The sequence below is a fragment of the Augochlora pura genome, chromosome 7, assembly GCF_028453695.1.
Source record: "Augochlora pura isolate Apur16 chromosome 7, APUR_v2.2.1, whole genome shotgun sequence".
NCBI classification, from domain to species: domain Eukaryota; kingdom Metazoa; phylum Arthropoda; class Insecta; order Hymenoptera; family Halictidae; genus Augochlora; species Augochlora pura.
The window spans coordinates 24539027-24559323 of NC_135778.1; the positions used below are offsets into that span (position 1 = coordinate 24539027).

General features: G+C 39.7%; 2 protein-coding genes across 2 annotated transcripts; one reads left to right on the forward strand and one right to left on the reverse strand.

Moving 5' to 3' along the window:
• The first annotated feature begins 2487 nt into the window (after positions 1 to 2487).
• On the forward strand, positions 2488 to 3227 carry LOC144473771 (uncharacterized). The gene is given in 3 exon segments (XM_078187964.1): positions 2488 to 2534; positions 2536 to 2717; positions 3109 to 3227. Coding segments are annotated over 3 exon segments (348 nt in total).
• A 2542-nt stretch (positions 3228 to 5769) lies between these two features.
• Positions 5770 to 11326, reverse strand: Twdlt (TweedleT). Its single transcript, XM_078187555.1, is given in 4 exon segments — positions 5770 to 6635; positions 7875 to 8507; positions 11215 to 11250; positions 11252 to 11326. Coding segments are annotated over 4 exon segments (1014 nt in total). The 3' UTR covers positions 5770 to 6365.
• Between the last annotated feature and the right edge of the window lie 8971 nt (positions 11327 to 20297).

Here is a 20297-nt window from a genome sequence, read left to right on the forward strand (position 1 = left end):
AAAGAAAACGAAACCACTGATCGGTAGGATCAATGGAGAGAATTGCGACGAAAGGGAGAGAGAAAAAAAAAGGGAAGAGGCCAAGGATGATTCGTTCGATGAGCATGAATCGTGGGGAAAGCGGAATGAGTAGCGTCGGGAAAGGAAGAAGGAGGAAACGAAAGCGAGCTCTCTCTCACGTTCTTACGCAGCTGAGAAGATGCTCTCGTAAGAAATCTTACCTGAGAAACCCTGGAAAACTAACAGCCGGGAGGGAACGAGAAGGGGAGAAGTGACGAGCGAGACAAAGATAGAGAGAAAGAGAGAGAGAGAGAGAGAGAGAGAAACAGAGAAAGAGCGAGAATGAAAGGCAGAGAAGCGAGGAGAACGTCTGCCAGGAGGCAACTTTCACGCGGAGCGATTTTTCGGCTTCCTGCAACGACCACCGGAAGATTAAGGGTATGATGCGACGCTCGAAAGGTCATTCCTCGACCTCCTTCGAAAAATCGGAACGAATTTCGGTCGCCACCGCGGCCCCCACCTCCGCCATTTTGCTTTCCAGCCGACTAGGAGGTCGGTGAACCTTCGCCGACGCTTTACCCTTGACTCATCGGCCTCTTTTTCTGCTCACCTGTCCAGGAAGACATTACAGCTATTTAACAACGCGTATTACGCTTTCGTCAGGTCCTCTCATCAGCTGGTTCGCTACTGCGATTGACAATCTTCTTTAAAAGCATTCGTTCCCTGAGATATTATTGAAGCACTTTTCAATAGTTCCATGATACCATTTTCTTTGAATCACCCTTTAAATTCTCGATTTTCATCTTATCAATCCAAGTAATCAGCAAGTTAGGGACAATTAGTAAACTAGTAGATAGTGATTGCTTTCTCCTAATTTCTAATGATTATTAAGCTTATTAAAAATCACGTAACATCGCGGTCTCACAGACCGCCAATGTTTATTGCGTTTTTATTGATTCAAAAGCGTTAAATGAAAAATTAAAATCAATTGTTCTTACTTTAAACGGCATGTGTATTAAAAGCATTTCGTTTTTATAATTTCTCTTGCAATATTTCTTCCACTAATGAATAAGAGTGAATAAGTAATTATTAGACTGCGGATCTTTGTGCGAAATGAAACTTATTTTCGTCAGTTGCCACGGAGGTGAGCGAAATAAAAATTGTCCTCTTTCTTTCATAATTTCAGCAAGTTGAAAACAACACGTAGATGTCCTTAAATTCTTTTAATATTCTGACTGTTTCAAATTTCACTGACCCATTTTCAATATAAATGTATAAAATCCGCAGTATATTTTATGAGAAACCATTTTCACTGAAATGATATGTCTTTATTTTAGATGCGGCGCCCCCACAGTCACCAGTCTCTGAAAGTGTTCCTTATCCGACCACTCATTTGGAAATGGTCAACGAGCCCATGACAGAAGGGACCTTGGAAATGGCCACAGTCCTTGAGCCGTCCTATGGTAGTTGCTGTTTACTAAATTGTAAAGGATCAGCATTTGAGACTATATTGCCACTGCTTCATACAAATACTCTTTTCGCGAATTTGATGTATTCGTTTCAGATGCGATGTTCGTAGTTACTATTTTTAGAAAATCTTCCTCAGCGAATCTCGGTCTTGGTCGATTTAAAATAGCACAATGAACTTCAACGCTAAGAGGAACCTCTTCAGGGGAAATCAACGTTTGTTTTTCTGATTCATAAACGCGGCTATATGGTACACGGAACGCCAGCTGGTTTGTTAGTAAGAGTAATTGCTGACTCTTGTTTTCATGAAAGTAAATTCTGAAGGCTGAAGAAGCTCTCGACCTCGGGGACGTTCTTGAAGAAAGGTGGCTCGGCGACAGAAGTTGGAGGAGGCGAGTGAGAGTGAGAGGGAGAGAGAGAAAGAGAGAGAGAGAGGGCATTTGACAGTCGTCCTCATCTTGATTAGTGGCTGTTTAAGAATAGTGAAAGTTTCTCGGGCTTGCGTCACGACGCCTTTCCCGAAGACGACGCGGAAATCGACGCCTTCCTCTTACACGGACGATCGATCTTTTCCGCGGTTATCACTCACGTCTCCGTATCCCAGCGGCCGCCATTTTGGTTCACGTCAGTCCGCACTTTTTCGCTTCTGTGTAATCGCTTCCGTTTCCTTCTTTTTTCGGCTTGTTGCGTAAAAGTTAATCGCACTGTAATCAGTGAACTGCTAATGTTTATGGATTTTTTGCAAAAAACGAGCAGGAGTAATTTCAAACAGCGAAAAGATTCAACGTAACTAAGAATCTTGAAGTATTAATTTCGACTTATTTACGTTATTAAACAGGGAAACAAACTCGTGCATGGCATCCTTCGTCTTGCAATTGATACAGAACATTTGCATAAACATTCGCAGTCTAGTAATCACTGTTAGTCTTTCCGCCTTTATAGTAGCTGCGAAGTGGCAAGACTCGAGATAACCGTTTCAACAACCGTATTTGACACCTGTGATTTGATTAGAATTGATTGATGAGCTATTATAAGACAACTTGTCGCGCGAATTTAGCGAAAACTATTGGTTAACGATCGTCTCCAATGAACGTTTATTGACTTAGCTTTCGTCCCGAAGTACCGTTGTCACTACCGTCCGGCAAGAAAGTTGCTAGCGACTCGGTTAAATTCGTCGTTGTTCGCCCGGCAAAATGGACGACCAGAGAAGATCGTAATTAATACGTCCCATATTGTTTATGGAGGAGAAAGTATGCCCGGCGATAATTCGTCGAAAACTTCGAGCTAGCTTTATGATATTTAATACCATTGGTATGCTTTTAATGTTATCTAAAATTAATCTAAAATTCATAAAGGAGATAAAGGGAGGCGTTTCCTTTCTATGAATATTACTTTGCTCGTTAACGGATCACATTGAAATCGTTCGATGAAGAAATATGTATCATGATTACAGCGACGATTTAAAACAGTTTAAATACTGGATAGTTTAAAAACTGAACTGAAAAGGTTGTTGGTGCAGTTTAAAGGTTACTCCTTCCGCCGGTCATAATTCTAGAACATCGTAACTTTTAGTTCTGTATAAAAAAAATTTAAAGAACAACGTTTAATTTTCACGTTGCTGTAGTAGAATATCACCTTAAGTGCGCGGAAGATTCACTATGGAAACGCATGAAATAAGAGTGATTTCCACAGAACCGGTGTCTCTCATCCGCGTGTATAGCGAACGCGGCTGCGTTATAGCGTTAATAAAGAAACATTGAATGCGGCTGATTGGAATCTACGCGAAGGCGCGTGTAACGCAACGGTAACAGGTTCACGCGGACGATGGACCAAGCTATATGGGGATTCCCACAGGATCCCATCGCTCCGGGACAACGCCGTTTCCTTAGCCGCAGGGTTACACAATGCGACGTTTTACCCCGGTTTATCTCGCCGAGAGCGGAATTTAACGATACTATAAACTAAACTCCGCGCCTCGATTTTCCTTTCTATTCGCGAAACACGTGTAACGGTGGCGGGACTCATTAAAATATTGCAACAAGATGCGGTCGTATCTGATGGACATGCTAATTGCTCGCCGGGCTTCGCGTCCCTCGTTTTGCAACAATGCGTGCGCCCCCCCCCCCCCCCCCCCGGAGAAATTGCATTTTCTCCGTTGATGGAGCTAATGTTTCGGAAAGATCAATCTAGAATTTCGTATAGACGAGGAGCATTGGTATTTTATGCGAAGCGAACGAACACGATGAACATTGTCGAGAACATCGTAGAAACAGTATCGCGGTGAATGTAAAACTTAGCTAATTGAACGACCGGGGCTAATGTTCTGGAAAAAAATAAGTTTAGGAATCGTAATTTGTTGGACGGACTAAAATTTTCTGCTGTTTCATGGAACATTGTTGCACAAGGAGATTCTGAAGGCTGTAGAAACGATGTAATAGGTGCTCAGTTCCTAACGACGAAGCCGATGTTATGGAAAATCTCCGTTTAGAATTGCATAAAAGTGAAACACGTCGCGATTTTATATGAAGTGGAAGAACATTGTTGTGGAAGGAAATTCTGAAAACTAACAACGATGTAATAGTGAACGTAATTGTTGCACAAAGCTGATGTTTTGGAAGATCTCCTTAGATTCATGTAGAAGCGAAATCGTTGCAATTTTCTACGAAAATAAGAAAAAAACTGTTTCACAAGACAATTCTGCAGACTGTGCCGGCAACAGAACAATGGATCTGCGCGCATAAGCTTACCGTCGTTCAATTAAGAAGGAAGAAGCGTCGAGGTGAAAAAAAGACATCGCGGTTGTTCAATTAAACCGGTGAAAATAATTGTTTAAGAAGCATCGTTTCTATGAGGAAGTATCATCGAACGGAGTCGCATCGGGAGTCAGACTTTCTCCCGGTCAAACACCGGGAGAAGATGCGCAAACAGTAGAAATCGGAAGCTGACTGATGTGTACCCAGCGATATAACGTCTACCTGTTCACCGTCGAACGAAACAGGAGAGAAAATAATTGGTTTTGACGACGAGAATAATTGCTTCTCGAAGACAAGACTATCGTTAGCGATAGAATCGTTTGTTAATGCGAAGACCAGTTCCGAGACTGACCTGAATGGATAGCTATCGTCTATTAATTTGTCAGAGTCCCGAGTTCTCTATATTTATTAATTCCTCTCGTGGATGAATGGTAAAAGCGACTATAAAAGTGCGAGTCTTGACAAATGATTCGAATTGTGGATATTTCATTTTTAACAGAATGTCTTTGGAATTGTTGTGTCCGGTAGTTATATTTAATAGACATTGTATGTTTGTGCAAATATTATTGCGTTTATTAGAAATGTGACGTTAAAGAAGATGGTGATGCTGTCACTGTTCACATTGTTAAATTGTTTGCAATGGGTTTTATAAAATATCATGAAATTCATAGATTTGTAATGCGCAGGCTGAATCATTTTTATTTGTATATTGTCATTAGTTTCGTTTCTTGAAAAGACAATTGATTTTACCGTTTCTCCCTTGTTACAGCTGTCATATTATTTCAAACACTTCAACCTGGCTTAACTCAAGCAATTCTACAATTTCATTATAAAATCTCTTTTAAAGTTTCATTATAAAACCACTTCTACTGCTTCATTATATAATTACTTGTACTGTACTATTATAAAACTGCTTCTAATATTTCATTACATAACTGTTTGCACTGTTCCATTATAAGACCAAATGTATTGTTTCATTATATAATTGTTCGTATTGTTCCATTATAAAGCTACATCTACTGTTTCATTGTAAAACTGCTTCTACTATTCCACTACAGAATTACTTGTATGATGCCGACATAGAATTATTTCTATTGTTCAATTATAAAATAATTCTACTGTTCCACTATAAAACCACTTCTATCATTTCATTGTCATTCACTATTTTTGTACGTTGGTCAATCTATAATTTTATTAATTTCTTAAGATATTTCATCTAGCCATTATCTACAATAGCCTCCATATTTTCATTACACTGCAACCAGATGGACTTAATCTCCAGGTCCCAAGTAAACAGGTGATACCTTTGGATCAGAATTGAGCCGCCGTCATCGAAGTCAACTCTCACAAACTCTCACAACTCTAACTATTCGTCAATGACTATTAACACAGGATCTGCACGCAAAATTGTCTTCACCAAGAAAAGCAGAAACCAAAAGTACCACAATCATTCTAAAAATGATTTCCAAAGACCTACATGGCCTTGTCGCACATGCAAAACGCAACCCACCCCGCCCAGGATCTGGGGAATAAATGAAAAGAGAGCGTCTGTCGATTTTATGTAAAAATACATAAAAAAAGCTTTATTTCGCCACCGTTTTCTTGCAAAAAGTAACGTATAAAAAACTTGTAAACCTAGTCGTCGTCGTCGTCTCGCTTCTAATAACCATCGTTCGGGTCATCATCATCATCATCATCATCATCATCATCATCATCATTGTCGTCGTCATCAACATCATCATTATCATCATCGTTATCATCATAATCATCATAATCATCATGATCGTGGTCATCGTCGTGGTAATCATCACGGTCATCATCGCGCTGGTGATCGTGGTCGTTCTCGCGTAAGTCGTAATCAGAATCGTGAGCAGGCGAGGACCCGCGGTGTCGGCGGTTTTCCTGTAAACCGGCCGATCTGTAGTGGTCGATCCATGATCGAGCGAGTCCTCGATCCCCCTGCTCGTCACCACGGTCGTCCACGTGGGATCACAGTGTGTCGCGTCCGAAAGGATCGCCGTTGAGCCAGGCTCGGAGCCGGTTCCGGAGCCGTGGCCGAAGTCGTGAATGCGTGCGTGTCGCGGAGCGTGGGAGTTAGGCCGATTGCGGGTGGAGGAGGATGATCTGCGGGGATAGATAGGCTGACTAGTAGGGCCCCGAGCCGCCGCCGGGCGCCCCGTAGCTAGAGCTGGGTCCACTTGGGCCGCTGCCGCCACCGATTCCAACGCCGATTCCGCCGCCGCCTCCGTGGCCGTCCAAACCGCCACCGATTCCTCCGCCGATTCCTCCGCCGATTCCTCCTCCGATTCCTCCACCGATTCCTCCTCCAATTCCTCCTCCAATTCCTCCGCCGATTCCTCCGCCGATTCCTCCGCCGATTCCGCCGCCACCGCCGCCTCCGCCGGTGACCTCCTTCTGCAATTAGGAAAATAGGGGCTTTGTTAGGTCTGGGTTAGGTATAAGACTAGTTATGCGATGAAGATCAGCCGAAGTGTAACACAGATCTATTCTGTTTAGGGTTTTCTAATCGTTAAATTGGGTTCAGGCGTAGTAGTTTTCAGTTAATGCGATTAGGGATTTCTGTTTGTTGACTCTGCGCGTAGTTGAAGATAATCTGCTTGGGGTAATTTATTTGTTGAAGCTGATGGTAATTGGAGTTAATCCGGTTAAGATTTTCTGTTCGTTAAAACTGGTGAATCTTTACTATTCGTGGTAAAATTGAATATATGCAATTGGAAATAATAAAAAGATTAGGAGAAAACTTCGTTACTTGAAAAAAAGACTATTAATAATGTCAGAATCTACAATGAACAAGAATATTTTTATAAACGCTATCTCTACGAAAAGTATTCTTCAAATCGGATTGATCTTCTCATCTAAATTATTTTCAGTATTATCTATTATCTTTATCTATCATCATAACCTCTTCCTTCTTCAACGTGAATATTACCAACTATAAATCTACCACATTTGCTACAGCTGCAAAGTTGTCACCAACAGAAACACTTGAACATGAAACAATTTAATGTTGAACCTTCCTGAAGAGAAATCATCTACTCTTTCTTGTTCTTCAATTTTGCTGATTCTATTAAGTTGCGTAATAAATCGTTTTCTTGTAAGAAAATATAGTAACTCGAACGGATATATTATACAATTTCAGCCTAATCTACGCTATCATAAAGTGAACACTTCAACCTTTCATTTCAACTAAGTTGGATAGAAATAACTCTACAGGAACCTATCTTAAATTCCATTTAAACTTTTCCTTTCAAATCTTGGAAATCCCATGATGTCAGAAGTCAATTCCTTTAAATTTTTCAAAATGGTTTCATTGTTCTACTGTAATTTAATTTACCATGTCTCAAAGTAGACACTTTCGGCTTTCATTTAAGCTAAATTGGACAGAAATCGCCCCACGAGAACGTATCTCAAAATTTATCCGGACAACTGCCTTAAATTTGTGCAACTTTACTAGTTTATTACCAGGTGTCAAAGGGTGGAAAATGGACTTTGACAACCTAATATATCAACATCTTGAAGTCCCAAAAATCCCTGAAGGCTACGAGAAAAAGACTACGAGAAATCCCAAAATCTCTAAACAAATTAAAGACTTCCAGGTTCCTCTCCCCGAAATGACAAAAACAGTACACATACCTGGGTCTTGTACTTGATGAAGTAAACTTCGGGCTTGCTGGGTTGCGTGGGTGCGATGGTCGGCAGATTGATCTCGGGCGCTTCTTCCGGTTTCTTGACCAACACGTAGATCAACGTCTTCTGTTCATCCTGTTGTGGCAGCGCCGGGATGACCGGTGCGGTCGGCGTGGGCGGCGTCGGGGCCTTGATGAAGATGATCTTGTAGTGCTTCTGGGCCGGTGCCGGAGGAGCGATGGGTCTGCTGGGCCTGTCCTCGGGGGCCTCTGGAGGCGGCACGTGGACGTAGATGTGCTTCTGGATCAGAGAACCACCTCCGAATCCACCACCGCCGCCGCCGCCACCGCCGAATCCGCCACCGAATCCGCCGCCGCCTCCACCACCTCCTCCAAGTCCGCCGCCAAGACCACCGCCGAGACCACCGCCGAGGCCGCCGCCGAATCCGCCTCCGAATCCGCCGCCGCCTCCACCACCTCCTCCAAGTCCGCCGCCGAATCCACCGCCGAAACCTCCGCCCAATCCACCGCCAATTCCAGTGGATCCACCCCCGCTAGGTGCACCGTAGCTAGAGCTGGGCTGGGAGTACGAGTAGCCGGCTTCCGGTCGCGCCATCGCCGATGCGGCGAGCACCACGATCTACAAGCAAACAAACAAGACCATTCTAGACCATTGTAGACTCTTCAGCCCCACATATTCAGATTTAACCCTGGGATTTTGGGTTAGGCCGCGCTAAGGTCGAGACGAAGGAGATTCATTTTTGGATCAGCGGAAAAGTTTTATCTACGGACGAACGGAATGAGATAAAATGACGATTGAGAGCTCTACACGTAGCTCTTGACATCCTTTTTAGGCTTGGCAAAGGCCGTTTAGCTTGCTCGAGGCAGTTTTAAGTGGCACCGATTTAAGCGAACTCCGCTCGATGAGGATCGAGCAATTGAGACTTCTAATATTCTGACCGAGGAAAACGTTACATAAAGAATGATTGTGAAAAACGATAGAGCGGTTCGTAGTTGATGAATTCGTCTTCCAATTGCCTTTTGTTTCGATTCAATGGCTACTTTAATAATAAGCAAACTTTTAGGTAGAACACTGTCGGGTTCAAAACCAAAGAACAGTGTCGTGGCGTAGACATACAGTAAAGGGGAAGAAATAAATAGATTTATAGTGTTATAGAAAGGTAATGTGGTTTAGTTCAAGTGAACGTGATTTAGTATTAATCCTTTGCATTTAAGTGACGCCACTAAAAATTGTTATGTCACATGTAAAATGGCTTCGACTGGAGCCAGGAGGGTAAAGCATCAAGCTTCGTGTAGTAACAGAAAGAAAACTGTAAAAGCCGGAGGTCATCCAAGAGACGGGGATTCTATCAAATAAATAAATGATTTATTTGAATGAAGATTATAATAACGTTATGCAAGTTGCGTTCAACTGGTCTTGCTTCCGGCAAAGAGGCCGTGTGAATTAAATCTGACCGCGACGGAATGGGAAACAAACAGAAGTTAGAGAGTCTGATCAGAAGAAAGCGGGGGGATCGCAGTCAGTGGTGAAGTTTTCCGCGTTTTCGATCAGTCTTTCGTAATCGCCGATGACGATATGATGATCGAGTGCATTGACATCGCGGTAGTTGCATCTGTCTCGTCTTCTAGGTCGTCATCGGTCCGCGTTCCTCCCTCTCTCTCGCCACTTTCTCCCATAGCGTCTCCCTTTCTATTCCCTCAAGAAGTTCTCGTCGTTTGCGTCTGCCTCCCGACGTTCCTTTTCTCTCTCTCTCTCTCTGTCTCTCTCTCTTTTTCTCACTCCGTCTCTCTCGCTCCTCCGGGTCTCACGGTGCACTTTCACACGGAGACACGATTATCGCGCGATCTCTTTGTCGAGTCTCTTTCTTTTTTCGTTCTTCTAGCCGTTCGAGCGAATCTTCCCGGCGGAATTCTACGTGCTCTCGTTAAGACGTCGTTTTGTAACAATGGAACGATGGTAGATACACTTTTCTGGTTCTACTCTTCCCCGTTATTTGTGTAACAATTGATGTTAAAATCTACCACGCTCGATTTTATGATAACGACAAGAATTTCTTTAGACTTTTCGCCATTTTGTTTCGAACGTATGCTTAATTCGTTTAATTGTTGCCCGCAGTAAATTCTTTACATTTCTAACAATTTTAAAATAAACAATGAGAAATACATTGACATTAGCACATAAATAAAAATTTAGCAACCAGAAGCAAGTAATAATTAATAAAATTATTTATAATAATTATAACAAAATTATGAATTTTAATCAATGTTAATTCATTGTGTATTTGACAGTAAAATCCTCTAGACAAATGAAAATTGAGTAACAAGTAGGAAATAGTAATAAAATCGACGATGTAATCCATTAGGCTAAATCCCGAGAACCCACTAAAATTGCATAATCGACGAGAGAAGTAATAACAAAGGGCTAAAATATAGAACAGTATGCTTATACGTTCTGGGATACTGTAGTATAACTTTTGTTCGGTATTTCGCGAATTGTCCCTTGCTGTACACAACAATAAAATACTAAAGGATAAAAATCTTTAAAAACCAATAAAATTCTTAAGAACAGAAATAATAAAAAAAAAGAATTGATACTAATATAAGATTTTATATTCTAGTATACATTTTCGATATTTTTTGAAGAACTTTTACAACAATACAAGTTACTAGGATAGATTCATAGGATAGTTCTCGTCAAAACCAATCAAATTTGAAGAAGAGGTACAACAGAAGGAAAAGTTTTCTTCTATTTTCTAGTATGTTCTAGTATAGAATAAATTAATACACTAAAGAACAAGATAATATAATGCAATAAAGAACAAGAAGAATAAAATGGAAATAACAGAAAAGTGTTATAGCGTAGCCTCTAGCGTACTTTTTATACCAGAATCTAGGAATCAAAGAGTAAGTCTAAGTACGATTATCTTGGTCATATCCATTAATAGTTATATTCTATTTTTATCGTTATTTTTGTACTATAGTTAATTCAGTATAGATTTTAGAATCATCGAAAGCTAAGAATTAAACGAATAAATAAATAATACTAGCGTCTAAGAATGCCTCCTGCACCCCCGACGAAACATAGGAAAAAGAGAAAAAATGAGAGAAAATCCTCTTTGGTCTGCTTCCTCCCCAATTTCCGAACAAATATTCCCCACTGTGGCACACGACGTAACAATCAGGTTGAATAGAAAGAGGGAAAAGAAGAAACCGGCGGGAAGTCGAACGGAGGAGAGGTCACGAGGTTAAAGCGGAAGCGACTCGATCAGCGAGAGACAGCTGATAGACGGGGAACAGCGGTCGGAGAACGTAGGTGTACGACTCACCATGAATGCCCTCATGGTTGCTGCTGTTCCTTGGATTGTGAGGACTGATGCTCCGTGGATGCCACGGTGCCCCTTTTATACCGGCCCTGGCCCCACTCGCATCTCGACCCATCACCTATGCTGATGAGACTCCGTCGCGAATCTCTTTCTCTCTTTCCCTCTTTCTCCCGGGCCCGCTGTCACCGATTCCTCGACGAGAGCCGTTCCTGGCCCCGGCAACGTGGTTTCTTTTTTCCTCGTCTTCCGAGCGACGCTCTTCGCTCGTCGGGAAATCCGCGGAAAAAAGATCGCGCGGAAACGGCCACCCGGTCCGCCCGACGTCCTTGACGCCGTGGACTACCGAGTCCGCGGGGGATGTCGCCGGCCACAGAGACCGGAAGTGCAGGCCACGGCGCGCGGCGTTTTTGGCAAACGCGCAACTTTCTAAACGGCCTCTAATGCTCGCGCGTTCGCGGAACGGAGTCCACGAATTTACGCGTTTGCGTAATGACCGACATGAGACCTTGCGCGTACGCACCGGAGAAAATGCGAGGATGACGCTCGCTGTTGAATGCGACCGACGTAGCAACGTGTTTTTAGAGGAATATCGGTAATTGACACCTTCTCGTTGCATAAGCCTCGTGAATAATGGTCTTTTATTTTATAAATTCGATTTTGAAACGTCCGGCTGGCAAGTAGGTGCCAGAGATGCTCCAGGGGATCTATTTATTAGAATGATATAACATTTTATGCGTTTATGCCGAGTAGGTATTAATTTGGTATAGCGGAGTAGTTAAAGGACTCTAAGAACGTTGATGTATTGTTTTGAATAGATTAAAATTGTTTACAGAAGAAGAAAACCTGTGGTTGGAACCCGTGCCTTGCACGAGATGTAAGAGATTTTGATTAAGTTGCGATGATGTTTGTCATACAATTTCAATGTTTAAAAAGAAATATACGATTACATAATTTTAAGTTTTAAATATTTTAGTTTGCAATCTGCAGTTGAAAGTTTTTTCCTATAATTGTTTATATTTCGAGAAGATTAGTCGCGCTATTTTAACATTTTTTAAAAAGCAGACGATTGCAAAATCTGATCGTGTAAATAGTTTAGTAGCTAAGAGTGACTTAACATTATTATAGATACTGCACACAAGTTGAACAAACTATAATTGCTTAAGTTGATATACCGTCTAATAATAACTATTGCAATTATATATTGCATCAGCGATACAGAAGGAAAATGTTAAAAATATCAAGTAAATTGTACTTCGTCGGAAAAATTGTTGTTCTCATTGAAAAAATTAGGCACAGCGATCAAAAGAGAAAAAATGTATTCGAATCGTGTGAGATCACATGCAAAAATGAATATACAGAAAACTAGCTTAGAGAAAGAGAAAGTCTTAGAAAACGAAATTCAAAATCTATTAGAATAACTTGTTGTGACTAGTTTTGAACAGCCTAGATAGAATTATGAGCGAAGATAAATCTATAATTACCGAAATGGCGGTAGGTGGAAAGTGACGTTTCTTTGTTCTAGAAAACTCTTTTTGTTTAAGGAATTGCATATTCTTTTCTGGAGAAATTTACACATAATTTTGATGTAAATTTGGAAAGATGGTCTAATTTTTCAAGTCGTTATTGTTTCAACATGTTATTTCTATATTTATAATTCAGTACATTTCAAAGCAAATCAATTTTTAATGTGACGTTTTTAATCATGCAAATTTGGAAAGGATTGCTTTTTCGAAATGTTTTGCAGAGTTATATATATATGTATGTCACAGCAAATTAAGTCATGTTTACTATTTTCTATTGTAAACATTATAATTCGCCAAGCTAACAAAACTCAAGCAATACGGCATCGTATTTTAAACACAATTAATTCTCAAAAATTCATAAACATTACCAAATGTAACGTAATTATTAAATAAGTAATTTAACCTAGTTATTAAATAACCTAACCTAATTATCGTCAAATTACCAAACACAATACATGCTCAGGAATTCGTAAACTTTACGAAAACGAAATATGGCTGTTCATTTAATATTAAAAATTGAATCCAGTTGTCTTTAAATTTTCAATCACCATAAATTCCCAAAAATTTGTAAATCCCAAGAATATCCAAATGGCGGTCAATTCTGGCGGTTTAATTTTGTGATCTTCAATGAAACATTATTACTATATACCTTTCCCGTTACTTTAACAGTTTGTACGATATACATTTCTACATAATACAATATAAAAATATTTAAAAAATATATAAATACACAATATCACTCTATTTTATTCTATTTTAAACTAATTTCTGTTTCGGATATCATTTGAAAATTAACTCGATATTTTTTTGTAGAATCTGACTAGAATACGAACAGTAAACTATTTTCCTAGATGCCTCGGGTGGCTTTAACGTTCATGACATTTATCGGTGCATTAAATTTTTGTTTCAATAGCAAGCACATTAGATAATAGAAACGGTCTGCGCAATCAGCTGGTGATCATCGATTCGAAGGTCCCGCCGCGACGGCGCGCGTAGGCGTATAACAGCATCGGATGAAAAAGAAGCAAAAATGGAAAGTCGTGTATGGCGTAGCCACGAAAAAATGATTTGGGTCAAATTGGTTTTCGAGGTTCCCTTTCTCTGTTGGAGGACGAGACTTCCTCGCAGGAAGTGGAGAAGACTTTCGGTTTCGCAACCAGGAGATGCGCGTTATACCCTTCTCCTGCAGCCCGATCATAATGTTCGCCGATCTGTTTGTTCTTTTATTCGATTGTCCATTTTTTGTTAGGCTTTTCACTTTCTTAACAACAATGCTACGACCGCTCAATCGATCGCTATAATCGCAGAATTATAATTTCGTGTACCAGAAATTTTAAAAAATTGCTCTCTTTGCGAAAGTTAATTATTTTATTACCGACAAACAAAGATTCCAAAGCTGTATAATCGCATCGCACGAATTTCTCGAAAACTTCTCGCAAGCACCAGCATAATTTTACAACAACCATAATCGATCAATATAACGTTGGTAATAAATTATAATTTAATGTACCGTGATTTCCGGATAATTGATTTCTGTAGAGCTGCGTAATTGCGTTTTAATTATAAGAGCATTTTATTGCGAATCTGCCGCAAACGTATCAAATTGTTTAAACATGCTTCATTTGAGAAAATACGCTTAATTTCCTGTTGATTTTATTACAATAAAACAATCAATTCAATGTTAACAGAAAGTGGATGATTATGTTCGTTGGTAGTTTTACTTGTCGTTCTTATTATTATTTTTGTAGCCGCAGTAGAAGAAATTAGTGTTGATGATTAGAATGATTCATACACGTCGATTCCACGTGTAATCATCGTTAATCAGCTTACGGCAGCGTGAGAGCGGTCCGAGTTCGAAAGTTTCACTGTTAAACAATTAAATGGCATCAGAACTATTATATTGTAACAGTATCATATTTCGGAGCGTGTATTTAAATAAATCGTTGCGGCGAATAGAAATTATCGTAGAACTGTATGTTTGAATTTTATAATTACCATGATGGCACGGCAATCTAAAAGTCGGGGAAGCAGAATTTCTGTTCTAAGAAATCGACCGTGGTCGATTAATTGGAAAGGGAAGTTCGATGGTGTTTAATACACGGTGAAAGGGTTAAGTCATCGGATCGATAAAAAAAAAGTGATGCAATTTTGCTGATGGAAGCAGGACAGCCGCGGGAATGCGATAAAAATGTACAGGAATACGGTTTTTCTGTTTCGTTTTCTGAAAGTTGTATGGATCTTTCTACTAATCTTCGATAAGAGTGCAATCATAACAGTCTCTAATTAAATAGAGATGGTCATCAGAAAGTGATCAAAGCAGAATCGAGTACATTAACAACGTTTCTCAACTGATAAAATTATAATTAACTGAGTACGTAATGAAATTCAATCCGTTAATGGTTTGTATGCATTTAATTCAGCGTGTATAGTAATTTCAAAAATAATTGGGATGTTCAAGTGTCTTACGATTTTTTATAAACAATCTGTTATATCCATTCGATGGTATTAAATTTGAAAAAACTAATTTATTGTGAACATATATTATTAGTAGATTGTATATATTATTATTGTATTATATATGTATATTATACATATATGTAGTTTTTAAAATATAAGACAAAGCAAATATAAAATATATTATAATGTACCACTTATCTAACTTTGAGTATAGAATATGTAAAACATAATGGACACAGATAAATTAAATATAAAGTATACTATAATGTACCACCTAATCTAACTTTAAATATAAAATACCTGATATATAGTGACCATAGATAAATTAAATATAAAATTGATTATAATGTACCACTTAATCTAACTTTGGGAATAGAATATATTCTAAAATATAATACACAGAGGAATTAAATATATAGTACAACTTAATCCATCTTTAGCAATAAAATGTGTAAAATATAAGCTGTGTGAACTGCATATTCGTAACTATATTCTAAAAATAGAAAACACAACATATTACTGTAGGACACTATAGAATTACTATAATAACACAACATGTTACTATAGAACATTATAAAATCACTATATTAACACAACATATAGTGTAGAATATAGTTCATAATAAATGCACTCTTGTTAAAGGAGCTATAATAAATCACAGACTGGATATCCACATAAGGATTAGATAACTGAAAGAAGTGGTTAAACATGATTAATGTAACATCATGACCGGCTCGAGTATGTCATAAACGTGGAAACCCCGATTGCCAAGACCATTAAAGGACAAATGGATCTCCCGCTGATTACCTCAGACTGAAGGGATCATGGCGATTGCGTTGCCATAGTTCGCCATCGCCCAAGATCTGAGTGTTGGCAATTCAATTCTCGGCACGAATGATACGATTCATTTAATTCTTTGTTTCCCCCTTTTTCTCCTCGCCTAATTGTCCCCCTAATGAAATCACATCATGACGTGCCGCACTAATAGAATCGTGTCGCAACGATACAGCGATCATTATAGGACGAGTCTCGCCTGGAACATGATTTACACCTGAGAGACACTTTCGTTGTTCGCGTCGCACGAGAAACGGGTTACTCGCGATAAGAATATTTATATTATTCGACGTGAACGATTCTGTTTTAATCCGACCAAAGTGATTGGTTATGTTAATTAAAATGTCGTTATGGGCGATAAAACAGTGAACCACGTCATGTATAATGAATTATGTTAACATTTCCGGTGCGAATGATGTACGATCTCGTAAACTCTGCTGATTCTCACAGTTTTGGAAATTGTTCACATAGCAAAAATAGTAGAACAATTAAAACGTACTATTATAAACCCGTAAGAAGGATAATATTCGTTGCACGGTTTCCAATTTAAGAAAATTGTTAAAAGAAACTGTGTATTCTTATTCAGTTCAGGTTTTGAAAAATAAAACTGCGAAATTTGATTGGAAGTTTGCAGAAACTGGTGAAAGCCGTTAAAAAACGGTAAAAAAAAACGAGAAAACAATCGCGAAGGAAAGCCCGGCAGCGTAATTGCGACGCGAAAGGGGGCTAATTAAATTTCTTGAAAATTTCCTATTTGCTAATAAGACCGCACTTGATCGCGTCAGGCTAATGAGACCGAACATTACGAAATCGCAACTACGACGAGACTTAAAACTCCCAACAAATCGGGACGTGTCGGCGTAACTTGCTCTATCCGTCCAACGAAACCGATCGAAAACATTTCGCAACATTGTTCAACAATTTCCAATCTTTTTCCCCTTACGTTCGAATAAATAATTTCTACACAATTCCAAACAAAACATTCTTCTTATTCTAATAAAGGAAAATTCGATCTCCGTAGTCGTTTTTGATAATGATAGAACCATTACAAAATATAAAACAAAATACGAATCTTCTAAAATCGTACGACCTATATAATAATTGTGACGATAAACAGTTGCAAATTACACCTATATTACAGCAAAACATTGATAAAACCAATAAAATAAGATTCGTTTAAAACAGTACAAGGTAAAACAATAATCGTAAACGTGCTACGACAAAATATTTATAAAACGAATAGAACAAAATAAATTCATTACAAACAATCTTGATCACGAAACAACAGATTATTTATAAAATACGTGAGGAAGTATATATGTTAGAAAGAAATTCACAGTGATAGTATAATCTAAAAGAAGCGTAGACATAAGGTATAATGAAATATTCATGAAACATGTCTGATAAATGAAAAGTAAAAAAAAGGATAGAAGCGATGAAAATTGCACGATCGTTCAATTAAGAAAGGGAAAGGAGATGGTAGAATGGGGGGAGCTGGTTAATTTTATCATATTCCCTCGGAACCATGAATTATTATGAATGAGCAATTATTTTCGGAGCACGCCGGTATTAATTCCGCTGAGATTATTAATGGACAGCTTGTCTTATGCGTTCGTGACGCGTGTCTGAGTGAGCATATATCCACGTTTTGCGAGTTCCAGTTCTACAAAGCTTCCTTTCCATCGCGCGGGCGCGCGCGCACGCTCTGTATACACGGTTCTTTTGTAAGGCTTCCCGCTTTATGAGACTCCGCTCCGTTTTCCCATGACCGTTTCACATACAGATCAGCCTGATAAAAAAAGAAAAAAATGCTGCTCCATCGAGAACGAACCCGCGCGCCATCATAATTCCACATACGTCTTCCACGGCGTGTTTCTAATACGAAGTTCCATTTCAGACGATTTTTTTTCAGCGCGCTCGGTTTCTACACTGTCCCGGATCCTCGACGTTTAATGTATCTTCGCGAAGATGGACTTGGCGCGGAATCCTGATCTCGTTGCAGTCGTTAACACGTCGTTACTCATCGGCCATTTTTTAAAAGTTAACGAGAGCCGACGATCTCTTGAGGGAAACGCGTCTTTTTCTCTGGGAAAATCAGGATCACTTTCGGGCGTACACCTCGCTTTAAAATAGACAATTTTAGTCGTTCTTCTTATGATCAATTTTCAGAATTGTCCGAGTAATAGCCCTCTTGTCGTAGAAAGTGTTTAGGGTGTTGCACGATGAGTATGATTTTCTTGTTGCTCAATCGTTCAAAATGAAAATTTCGCGCGTCATAGCACAAATTCCGTTATCATATGATCTTAACTAGTAGAGAATTGAAGGATTTTGGAAACAATTTAATTTTGCCAAAATAGCGATCGTTTAACACAGGAGTAACTCCTCAATACATTTACAGTTTCAGTTTCTGATAGATAGACTGTCACTGCTACATTTTTACAGATATCGCAGTCAAAAAATTGCTATAACTAGTCCAATGTATGTACTTTTATGCGAGATAATTTTTCGCAACAAATCCCGTAGAGTTTCTCAGAAAAAAATTCCCGAATATCGATAGAAACGAAGTTTTTTAAGTAGACTGTAGAGAATGACGCAATTGCCTGTCCGAAAAGCTTGTTTCCGAAAAAATGTCCAGATAACAATTATCCCTCTAAAAACACTGTAGAATCTCCATTCCGGATCCCTAATTATATCGAACAATGACAACGAACGCGAGTAGAATTTCTGGGAATCGGATTGGGAATAGTGGCCGAACAATGGCCTGGTGTCAACGCGCGGACGGCGTTCGTCGAATTCGGACTGGTGAAAAATTCCCTTTCTAATACGTGGCCGTAGCTCGTAGATAGTCGTGTATACTCTCTTTGGGATTCTACGCCATGTTCCCATGGCCGTTCCGCATTTCGGTCGGTCGAAAGAATCCGCCAACCTTTCTACCTCGGAGCGGTCGAGTCCGTTCTCCTAGTGGGACGTCCGGCGTCGAGTGATACGGGCTCGCGGTGAACAGGCATAGAACAGAAACGGGCATGTAAGACAGGGACAGATACAACAGAAACGTAGCTAAACGCACACACAGACCAAAACTGCTACTTTTCCCATTCACCGGGGGAACTTACGCGGCTGGTTACGTGCTCGCCCCGTTGTTACTCCTCTCGCGGTATCTGCTCGTGATGTCCCATCCGAGGCTCGCGATTAAATCGTTCACTCTTCCTTCGCGATTCCTTATTGCCAGTGGCTCGCAACCGATGTCCCTCTCGCGCGGACGAATTCGATTTTCGCGCGAGTTTACTCGGAAAATAGTATAACGTGCCTCGCGAAAGCCGTTCGACGCTGAATCCCCGAATTTTCTTTAAACTGCTTTCTTTTTTAATTTGATTTCATTGTTACTTTTTTTTTTTATATTCTGATTTTTTGCTACTCCATACGCCACAGTTCGTTTCGTTGCAACTTGTTCTCGTTTCTTGCTGCTTTATTTTGCTATTGTTTCTTACTGTCTTGTTTCTATTATAGTTATTTCAGCATATTGCTACTTTGTTCATATGACACTTTACTTCGACTCTTCGCTCTTTTTAATATGTTTTACTATATAATTTCTTAGTCATTTTGCTTCGCTTTATTTCCTTGCTACTTCCCTGTATTGTCATTAAAACTCGTCCTCTACTAAATGTAGAAACAGATTTTTTACTGGAACGTAATTAGTGTTTTTGTGTTAAATGATCGTACGTTTTCGATTGCAATACTTTCGGAACAATTTTTACTCTTTACAACTTTTACCTTTTGGATGATTTTACTTTCCACCGTGGTAAACAGTCGTTTCATAATAAAATTAACAGAGATGCGCTACGAAATTGGCATTTAAAAACGAAATGCAAGATAGAACAGCCTTCGCCATCTACAGAAGTCTGTGTAATTATCATAAGCTAGCAAATTTGACAGAGCAAATAGCGAGCGTCTGTTTGAGCAGAATAAACGACTCGCGCTACCGCAAGATCGAGTAGCGGCGGCGAGCATGAGTTTGGCACAGTGTTGCTGCTTGTTCTATTCCTCTTTCTTTTTCGTCTTTCGTCGCATCGTCGTCGATACCGGCAGACAGCGTTTGAAACGGACTTTCGCTGAAAAATGAATAGGTCGAGGAGGTCCGTGGCCGTCTTCGTCCTCGTGACCCAAATCCTGCGGACGCCTTTTCCTGTTGGGTCCACTCGACCACGTCGACGCATATTTATTTTTATAGTAGATCGTTCGCGCTTCGTACGATTCCGATTCGTTGACGGATTG